At 43.6% G+C, this 11,188-nt stretch overlaps 1 protein-coding gene across 3 annotated transcripts in view; it reads right to left on the bottom strand.

Moving 5' to 3' along the window:
• Window positions 1-11,188, bottom strand: part of PTPN14 (protein tyrosine phosphatase non-receptor type 14) — a 174,063-nt gene that overhangs the window by 8,488 nt on the left and 154,387 nt on the right. For all 3 annotated transcript variants that reach the window (XM_046681477.1, XM_046681478.1, XM_046681479.1), the window contains 3 exons: window positions 10,395-10,523; window positions 8,128-8,362; window positions 4,332-4,495 (listed from right to left, as the gene is read on the bottom strand). In XM_046681477.1, coding sequence (XP_046537433.1) covers window positions 4,332-4,495; window positions 8,128-8,362; window positions 10,395-10,523 — 528 coding nt within the window. The remainder of the gene's footprint in view (window positions 1-4,331; window positions 4,496-8,127; window positions 8,363-10,394; window positions 10,524-11,188) is intronic.

Below are 11,188 nucleotides of genomic sequence, written 5' to 3'. Positions count from 1 at the left end.
TCTTCAATGGAAGGGAATTAATAGGGTGGTTCATGGTGTATGAGCAGACCTGAAGCTGTCCTGGTCCCCTCACTTGCATCACTTCCATCCTCCTGGACCAGCCACGGCAGAAGCACATTGAAGCCAATGACGCCAACGACGCCAACATACCCTCTGCACACTCCCCCTGCTCAGGCAATCAACCACACCCACAAAGTTATCAAGGACTGAGCAAGCACCGAAAAGAAAATAATAAAAACTCAGCTGGATGCCTTCTCGTACTTTACTTTCAAACTTTGCTTTCAAAAGTAATTTCAGCTATTTCCAAACTTTGTGTAGCTACGAGTCAACCCACGCCATCCTTTTTAGTTGCTCTTCTCCCAAACCAGTTAAGTAATGCACCCCACAGATTCAAAAGGGACAAAGTCAAGTCCCTGGTAATAAGGAAAGAGAAAAAGGTATGTGAATCCTCAGACTTTCAGTCAAAATATAGAGTCTAGACATAAAGTTCTGATGGTAACTAGTGGGTCTTTGCCTAAACTATTCTCCAAAGTGACTGATATCAAGATATACAACCTAGAGCCCCCTGATAATGAAATTAATTAACATGACATTTGACAGCATTACTCTGTGTTGGACACTGTAGATGAAAGGATAGAATAAGGCTGCTCCTCCCCTGCCCATCAGTCTGTGACACAGAGGCAGGGTCCCGCAGGAGGCAGGAGCACAGGCTCTGGGTCAGGTTTCATCTGCTGAATCACAGCTGGAATGTGGGCACATTCCTTCATCTACCAGTGCCTCAGTTTCTCTTCTGTTATGCAAAGGTGCTAACAGGACCACTCAGGGGTACTGTGAAGGCTACTTGGGCTAATACTGTAAGGCTCTCAGAATAGTGCTGCCACAAGGGAAACACTTGATACAGGTTTTGCTGTTGTTAGTGCTACAGTGACACTGTGTACAGCAGACTAGAACCCTTCCAGGTCTTTCTGCACCATCCTCTCACCTTCCGGTGCCATGTCAGACAATGCTCCACTGCTATCCACAGGGTTTTCATGGCCAATTTTGTCGGAAGTGGGTGGCCAGGTGCTTCTTCCTGGTCTGTCTTAGTCTGGAAGCTCTGCTGAAACCTGTCCACCATGGGGGACCCTGCTGGTATTTGAGATACTGGTGGGGCAGCTTTTAGCATCCTGGCAACACAGAGCCGCCACAATATGACAACTGACTATGGTTGCCTGACTGGGAAGTGAACCTGGGCAGCAGGGTGAGAGTGCCAAATCTTAACCACTAGACCACTAGGGCTGGCTAAAATAGCAGCCACCTCCACCACTTTCACCACCATCTCCTCCACCTCCCCCTCCATCTCTGCCACCACCACCTCCATCATGATCATTACCATCTCAACAGCCTGTAAGACTCAGCCCCAAGGACAGTATATTATCTAATATGGGGCAGTTTGGAGACACGACAAAGATGGTTCCCCTGGTCCTCAATGAAAGAGTCCCAGTTGGCTTGAAGATTCATTTCCACAGGCTCTGCTGGCCATTGTCCCTAACCCAAGAAAACATGTGGCAGCTGATTCTGGCTCAGAAGGCATTTTCTCCTCCCGACTCTAGGAAGGAAGGATAACTTATTCGGAAAAGCAGCAAGATCAAGACATCTTGCTCTTTGGCTAGTGAGACAGCTGAATCCAGGGGGCCAAGAGTACTGCAAACCATAAAACTAGTGTTGTCTGAAAAAGCATATGGGCATTAAAATGTCATGGCTGTGGGCCACAAAGAGGCTTCTCAGAGCAGCCTGGAAGAGTCCCTTCCCGTCCCCACCTCACAGTTACCCGACCTCACTGTATGCATCTTTGTTCCAAGAGAAAGAAAAGGCATTTCACTAAGAAAACTCCAAACTATGAATTACAGCCTAAAACATAAAGTATGCTAAATCCAGAGGCCATGGAAAGAAGGCAGGAAAATTTGGACAGGAGAAAAATGGGACAAACAATTTCATATTTTTTTGTCAAAACCTTCGTTTAAAAAACCAATGAACAAACTAAAATGTCCCACTCTTCTCTTGAAATAAGGATTTCAATCTTACTAGCCAGGGCTGAAGCTGCATCAGAACAAAGCAGAGGACTTTTTTCTCCGTGATCATCTACCAATAGCATTTTGGGAAATAGGACAGAGAGGCTGGCTATATATATGCCAGGGGAAGGGAAGTGAAAACCATGAGTCATCTTGCTATCTTTGAATATCAATGGGAACAGAAGTCCTTTCTGGACTGACCACGCTCCAGCGAAGAATGTTCTGGCATGCAACTGGGCATTGAGGAAATCCGCTATGTGCGGACACACCATAGAGAATTCAATCACCCCGAGCCCTCACCAAGTCCACACAAGGCCCCAGTGGCCGAATGCCTCCCTCTGCACCATGCTGGCCCTGACGCGTGGTGTTTAGGTTCTCCTGGGCCAATAACATCTGGTGATCAGTGCGCGTGCACATCATCACACCACTGAGGCTGAGCCTTTGATGGGTCTCCAGAGAGCTCAGGACAGAACAATTTTCAGGGCAGACAAGACAACTCAAGTCAGAAAGGAAGAAGAGGGAGCTGAGGAAGAAGAAAGGGAATTTGGAGAAGAAAGGGATACAAGAGGCGGGGGGAAGATATGTAAGTGGGGAGGGACTGATAAGGCCCTCTGCGTCCCTGGAACCCACAGATGCCACCAGCAGAGCTTGGCTATGCTCAAGCCACATGCACAGCATGCTGATTCCACTTTATCTTACTCCATCTTCCCAGCACTGAGTGGCTTTGGGACCTTTGGGACTTAGGGGCAAGTCATTCACTCTACTGGAGACTTCTTATAGTGACAGGGTATAGGAAGCAAATAATCAAGAAATCTCATGTGAGACAAAAGGGTAAAAACTTATAGAAGATGAAAACTTTTGTTAAGTCGATTCCATGGTGGTCATTTTGTTCATTAACAGGATGTCTGCTTTTTTTTTTTTTTTTTAACAATAGGCCACATTTAGTAAAACTCCTCTTCCCCCCAGTTTTAGCAGCACAAACATTCCTATGGACAGACTGAAAGTTATACAATTAACTTTTTATAGGCAGGGAGTTTAAAAATCCTTTGAACATGTTTAAACAGCATTTATTGTTTTCCTGGAAGTTTAAAAAAACAAACTTTGTGGGGCAGTATTTAATCTGATTTTCAAACCGTTAATGATATTGAGTAGACACATACATTATTATATAAATTTCTTTGCAGAATGTGCCTTAAAACGTTCCCTAATTTTAAAACTACTGAACCATTTCAGAAGTTTCCTTTGATTCTCCAAGCTGTATAATTTGATTGAACAAGAACCAGATGATACTGGGCATTTGCAGGCAGAGTGAAGACAGCAAGTAACTGTGGACCAGGAGGTAGGAGCCCTCACTTCTCACCTTGGTACCAGTGCTTAAGAGCCACGTGGCACCAGACAAGCCACTACATCGTTTCTGGGCCTCAGTTTCCAAATCTGTAAAACAGGAGGAGTGACATGTGCCTGGCTTCTCTACCTGGCTGCCATGAGGACCCTGACTAAGAAAAAGTGAAAGCCATTTAAAAACCCTAAAGCCCCATGAAAACAGAAGGCAGAAGAACCATTCTTCAGCCTTTGATTGCTGTTTATCTGATCTCTATGAAATTGACCAGCCCTCTGTGTAACTCCCAGACCCCCAGGGAGCAGTAACGGATTGCCACGTCCCCTGTGGGCCCCAGCTCCACTGCAGCCCACTCCTCTGGGGGGCAGGGCTTGGCGGCCAGCTTTCCGCACGGGCAGGCCCTGTCTGTGCACTCAGATTATCTACCCCACTCTGCTGCAGCACACCACTGCCAGCCAGGACGAGAACAGAGAACCTCCATCAAATAAAACCTCCCTCTGAAGAATGAGAAACAGTTTTAGAGTATACACATTTTCACATAGCATTTAGGCCAAAACACATCCCAGAAATGCAAGATGCGTCTAAACTACACGTAACCAAATAACCCACCACAGAAAACTACCCACTGTAAGACCAGATGGTCTACAAAACACTGCAGACTTCTGGAAGTCAATGCCGACTAAGTTCAGATTTCCTAAATGTTTCCTATCTCACACTTTCATCTCTTCGTCTATATTGTCTGGGTATCTACAGAGAGCAGCGAAAGACAAAAGATAAGGAAGTCTGGAAATGTCAGAGTCCAGTTAGGAATCACGGGTTTGGAAAACTCTCGTCAGGAGAGAGGAAATTAGGCATTGGAAACGAAAGGGCACAGGGGAAGGTCTGGCCATGGTGTAGATTTGTCCCCAAGGTGGAGTATTCAGAAACCCAGAATGACTCACTTCATTGTGCTCCAGGCAGTAGATCATCAGCTCAGAAAGAATGACCACGCCGGTCCTTCCCACCCCGGCACTGCAGTGGACGACGATCGGAGGGTGCTGGTTCTTGGTGCCTTCCAGCATGCTGTTGGTATGGCGACGGACCGACTGGATCTCCTCCAAGTAGGCTGCCAGACAAAATGCAAATCTTGTCACCAAAGTCCTACATGGCTTTGCATACAAGTGAGGGGGGCGAACCTGATGGTGAATCTTTCTTTTTCAAGTGATGATAATTTACAGTTCTTACAAGACACTAATTATTTGGCTGGTACCCACTGTAGGGTCCGGGATCCAGAAAGGACCAGCTGGGAGTCAATTAGGCCAGGGGAGAATTTGTTCTTTAAATTAAATAGTTCTTTTTTAAAAATTAAATTCTGTTTTCCCCTCTGCAAATCCCAAAGTCCCCCAAGCAGATGATTCTCGACATTACTTACAGCAATTCCTACTATTAACAGACTGGGATCAGAACACCAGCGAGGTCCCCTTGAAACGACCGCCTGTCAGAGCCAATTTCTGGTGGGAAGAGCATCCATCTGCCCCTTCTTCCTTCCCCTCACTGAATGAGTGAATGTCAACTGAGGCTTGACTTCAGTTTTAGATTTTAAAATAGACTTGTGGGGGGGCCTGCTTTTCAGCTGGGATTCCATGTGGTTATGTGAGCAGCTCAAGATGAGCCCCCCACCCCCTTGCTTTCTGGAGGCAACATGGCTGCAGGGGGAGGGGTGGTGCCACCCCCCATCCCTTCCAACATCTGCCTGACTCAGCAGGGCCGTGCAGGGGTCTGTGCAGTACGCCAATTGGGCACAAATGAAAAATTACAGCAATACAAGCCTTAATGACTTTTTTTTTCCATGATCATGGAAAAAAAGGAAAAGTATATAAATGTAATCCTCAAACAGTTCAAGAACCAGAAAAGGTCAACTGGTAATTGAGATTTTGTAGTAGTTAGCTCAGGGGAGAGCAGATTTGAAGGTTCTTGATACTCAGAAAACCTCATCCTAATGCAGCGATGTAAAACAAGGGGAAACACTCAGGTTCTTGAAGGGGAAAAAAAGTGAGTTCACACCATTCTAGTAATTTAAAGGTATCTGTTTACATACAATTAATAAGAACTCCTATTTTCCCTTATAACCATATCTAATTACAAAGTCATTTAAAGTAGTTTACCAAAAAAACCCTATTACCACCACCACCACCACCAGTAATGTAAAATGAAACAAAAAAGAGGGAGGACAATCTGAGATGACTAGATATAGTAGTGGCTATTGGGTGCCAACAAGAGCTAAATACTGTGCATGGAATTCTCTTCATGATTATTCCGTGAGGAGGAAAAGAAATTAGGCGACTGAGCATTCTCTGTCTGACAGAAGGCAATGCTCACATACGAAAGACAAGGCTTTTCTTGTGCTAAATTTAAGAACAGAAGTAAAAGGAATATTGATCAATAAAGCAGATGCCACCATCAAATGGAGTTTCATGAAACACAGAGAAACTGGATTTAAATGAATGCTTTCTCTAGCCATCATATTAATAGAGTTCCTTAAGCTGTAGCTCAGTGAAGACACTTGGAGGCCGGAAGACAATTTGGCATAGGTCTTCTGCATCCAGGTAATCTAATACAAACATGAGCAAAAACCTTTTTAAATTCTTAAAAATCTAGAGAGCCAATGTTTCTAAGACCCTGTTCAGCACACTTGTCCTGAGTTTCTTAGAAATGTAAGTTAATAAATATATACTGTTTAAATGTATTCTTTATATTTTTCAGTAATTTAAATTGGCATTCCTTAAATTGGTTCTGAATTAAAAGCTGTGACTAATTTTAACCACCTTTTGAACTTAATCTTCTATCAGAGCTATTGCCAATCAAACTGATTTACTTTTTTTTTTTTTTTTTTGGTGAGGAAGATTGGCCCTGAGCTAACATCTGCTGCCCATCTTCCTCTTTGTGCTTGAGGAAGATTGTCACCGAGCTGTGCCAATCTTCCTCTATTTTATATGTGGGATGCTGCCACAGCATGGCTTGATGAGTGGTGTGTAGGTCCAAGCCTGTGATCCAAACCTGAAAACCCCAGGCCACTGAAGCGGAGTGTGTGAACTTAACCACTACGCCACCAGGCTGGCCCCCTGATTTACTTTTATTGTTTCCATTTGCTGCGTCTTGGAGAAAATTCTAATAAGTCAATTACATAGCAAAAGATTACCGGAAAGGAATAAACAGAACACTGTTATGAGGAAAGAAAGTTCTGCAAAGGTCACGGCCCTCCTTATTAATATTTTGAGCTACAGATAACCGTTTGACCTCAAAATCACTAACCCTCTCTAAATCTTGCTCTAGATCCATTGATTCCAATCATCTTTCTATTTTCTAGTTTCAGTGTTCAACTCCTCAAGTACCATCGTCACTTTAATAGGAAACTGGAACTTGTGAAATGGTACTTTTAGGTACTTGAAAACTTAGTCTCGCTCTCTTCTCCACCCCGCTCCCATCTAAATGTACATCAAAATAAAATCAAGGTTTTGACATTCTCCAACATCCAGAGGATGGTTCCTTCATGGTGGTCACAGGTCTTCCGCCAGCTGGAGAGTCAAGAACATAGCAGGTATAACAGATGTGCAGAGAGCCCAAGGGCCTCCTTCTGAGCTGGGTAAGGAAGGAATGAGGCTTCTCCACAAGTGCAGGACATTTATGCGAACACGTGAAGAGGACGAGAAAGCACTGCGGCCACCAGACGACAGTGTCAGATCATAACCCCTGGACTGTCGTCATGGGCCTTTCTCATGAGACTGTGAGTACCTTTGAAACAGACTGTTTCATCTCTGGGTTCTAACAGCCCAATCCAGTGCCTGGCACATACTGGGCACATATCCAGTTTCTGACATTTCAAATAAAACTCTGAGTATAATCTGGGTGAATTCGTTTCTAAGATACCCATATCCTGAAAAAACATACAAAAATTAATGAATGCAAAAATGGCAGTTGCAAAAACTACAAGTTGACTTCAGTAATTCTCGGTGTCTTAATCACAGGTATGAGAAAGTACTCATTCGGATTTACGGCTGTAGGGAAATACAGGGCTTGTGAGATGCAAACTTCCAGGAGAAATAAAAAATAAGTGTTTTCTTTATTGCTCTGTGGTTTTTTGATTGCGGTAAAATATACATAACATAAAATTTACCATATTAATCATTTTTAAGTGTACAATTCAGTGCCCTAAGTATATTCACAATGTGGTGCAACCATCACCACTATTCATTGCCAGAACTTCTTGGTCATCCCAAACAGAAACTTTGTACTCATCAAACATTAACTTCCTGTTGCCCCTCCCCACAGCCCCTGGTGACTTTTACTCTACTTTCTATCTCGATGAAGCTGCCTATTCTGGGTACCTCACATAAGCGGAATCACATAATATTTGCCCTTTTGTGTCTGATTTATTTTACTTAGCATAATGTTTTCAAGGCTCAGACATGTAGGATGTATCAGAATAGTGCTTTATTAATGAGTAGCTAAAGGTCTAAATCAAGTAGAAACAATTAGTTTACCAGAGTTTTAGCTTATTTGCATAAAACAGAAAGAGAATATGATAAACGACATGTATTAGTCTTCTCTGTTCTACACAGATGATATGAAGGGACATAAACTTCAATGTCATAAAACTTTTGTCACTTAAGAAAAAGCATCCTTTCTTTCCATTTCACCTCCAACTGATAAGACCATTGATGCAGTTGATCAAACCTCAACTGGGAAGAAAAAACTTACACAAAAATCCTTGGACATCCTCTGGGCAGCCATGATCGGGCCAGTCAGTATATTGCAAATGCCACACGGTCCTTTCCTGTCCAGACAAAAGGTGCTTGACCTTCAAGCCGGTGGTTGCATAGCAACCAGAATCTGTCCGGAACTTTGTGGTGACCTTGAACTTGCCATAGGTGGCTGAGCTGTGCTTGGAACCCAGTTTGGGCCAGTATCGGTGGCTCTTGGTTCGTCCACCTTCCTGAATGACACACAAAAGCAAAACTAGAAATAAGTCAGGGGAAGCGCTTATCCTCTTAATCTTGAAAGCTAAAGACAGAGGAAAATGCTAATAGCTTCTAAGTCACTAACTCAGTAGCACTGTGCAGTGTCTATCACAGAATAGATCCCATAAATTTTAGCTAAGAACAATAGTAAGATTTACAACGGTATTGTATTATATTAATGGAAAAGTTAACAGATTCACAACTGAGCTGCAGTTGAATGTTAGAGAGAAGAGCCGGTGCTAAGTCCAGAGGCAGAAACAAGCGTAGTGTGTTCCACAGACAGAAAGGTCTTCAGGGTGGCTGCAGTCTGGCGGGTGCTGGAGAGGGTAGTAGAGAGCAGAGCAGAAAGGCCTCCCAGCCACGGTAAGGACTTTGGGTTTCATTCCATGGACAGTGGGAAGCCAATCGAAGGTGATGGAGTGACCGATTCTGGCAATCGTTCTAGGTCATGCTTCTCATTTCTGACATTCATCCCAGGTGCCTTCTGTTATACCACACTGACCACTGACTACTGATGCTGTCTCTATCCTCTAGTGTCAATCTCACATTTTTTTTCAGCCTCACCCATTTGTTTTAGTTCAATCAACAACTCAAACAGAGAGCTGGTTACACCCCTTTCTGTCTCCCTTAGTTTCATAATCTTTCCTGAGGGTGTGCATTTGCAACCATTTACAAATGGGGTCTATTGTTAAGTTTGCAGGCTCAGCTTTCAGCTCAAATGCAATCTCCACAGAGGGCCCTTGGCTGCCCAGCTAATCTAAAGTCGCCCCCCACGGGCACTCGACCCCATCACCTGGTCCCATTTTCTCCATGGCACTTACCTCTATCTGAGCTTACTTTATTGGTTCCCTTTTTACTGTCCTTCCCACTAGGATGGAGCCCCCTGGGGCAGGGATCATGCCAGTCTTGTTTACCCCCCTGCCCCTGAGGGTAGCACAGATGGTACCCTGTATTAAGCAGAATGAATCCCTTACAGTGAAGCAATCTGGAAAGGTGATAAAACTATTCTAGAGATTTTAAGGAGACTTTACTCTTTGTAGGAAGGTCAAACAGTAGGTCAGCCTAGAGAAGTACAACTGGCTTTAAAGGGCTTGAAGTCCCTTCACCACTATCTTCTAATGAGCTGTTCTGGAAAAGCAACTGCTCAGAACAGTCAATGAAGGGAATAACAACTTTTTTCTCAGTTCTCTCTGTTCCCCATGCTTTTAAAACTGTTAGGAAAGAGGTATGCAATACCATAGATATTAGTAAAAGACAGATGAAGCTAGTCCCTTCAATGACTTCAAAGCATAAGCTAAAATTTAATGAAAGGAAAAAAAGGAAGTCGTTAAAATAAAAACTTGAAAACGTGACAAGAGAAGAAACACAAAACTTCTTCCCCTAAATACAGCAAGCTCCAAGCAAATTGCTAGATTGACTGGTGGTGCACGCCAGTTTTTATAACACCACGTAGAGTTCTCTGGTTACAAAGGAAAAACTATGTTTGACCTGGCAAAGGAAGAAAAAGATTTCTTTTTTCTCTCCCCAAAGAATAGAGACCTCTACAGGAACAACAGCTTCTGGTCTTTCTGCAGCTGATAACCACGATGGCATGTGGAGCTGGTCATGCCCCTGGGTTGGGAATATGTGTCAATTTACCCAGAGCAGCCCGAAGTTCTCAGATTCCAGGGGAAAGATTATTGCTTTGTTTGGCACACGAACGTGAGCCGGCTGAACTGAAGTTTGGTTCGTTTTGTTTGTTCGTTTGATTTTAGTTCACGTCAGTTCAAGGAAAAGAGTTAAAAGCTGGATGAAAATGGGAGGCGACAATAAATTGTCTTTGGAAAACAAAACAAATCTACATGGAAGTAAGAAGAGAAAATAGATGCATGCCAAAGAGAAAAGGATTTGCAGAGAAATGGAGCTGTAGGAAGGAGGAAGGGGCAGGAAAGTCACCAACATGAAGCCCGTCTTCTGGCCACCCCGCCCCCGGGAACAGACGGCCGTATGCACAGCCATTCCTCTTACCTCTTCTGCGGTGACCATGGCGATCACATTCGCTCCCTGTTCCCACACCATCTGCCAGAAGTCGTGGCATGTGTGTGGCAGGGGCCCCTGAGTGGCTATGTAGTGCCATTCTGCCCCACCAACCACCACCTGGAAACCAAGAAAAACATCAGTGAATGAACCTCAAATCCAGGACAGAACTACCTGCTGACCACGGGTCCATGTGTATCCACCTGAAAACCTTGGATAAATTTTTGGGGGGCCAAATGGGTTACTGCCATTAATCAAAAACCCTGAGATCAAGATTGCTAGTGACACGTTCTCACATGAAAACACTTTTTGCCACTCGAGCCTATTAAAATACACCTAAGCTTTTTTGCCTACAATCCAAAGTAATTACGTGAAAACCAGTACATATTAAAAATATATACATATATACATAGAGAGGGAGACATATATATCCATACCCAAAATAGTACATGATTATACGTGTATACAACCTAATATAATTTGTTACAGAAACAATAGCTATGCTTACTATGTGCACGGCAGTCTGATAATTTCCATTCCTTTCTTTATTCTAGTCTATTTTATTAAAATAAAAAGACCCAAACTGGTCCTGATTACTAAATTGATTTCACCCTCCCACTACTATATTGTGATCTGCAGTTTGAGAAACAGTGCTCTGGGGCATCCTTTTAAACAATAAAAAAGTCTACTATGGAATAACACCCCTTTGGGAACAATGTCTTTCTACCGCTGACCTGATATGAAGTGTATGATAAACCTCCGTTGTACTTGCTCTTCTCTGGTGC

Source organism: Equus quagga, chromosome 13 (genome assembly GCF_021613505.1).
Source record: "Equus quagga isolate Etosha38 chromosome 13, UCLA_HA_Equagga_1.0, whole genome shotgun sequence".
Lineage (NCBI taxonomy): Eukaryota > Metazoa > Chordata > Mammalia > Perissodactyla > Equidae > Equus > Equus quagga.
This window is presented reverse-complemented; position numbering and strand designations above follow the sequence as displayed.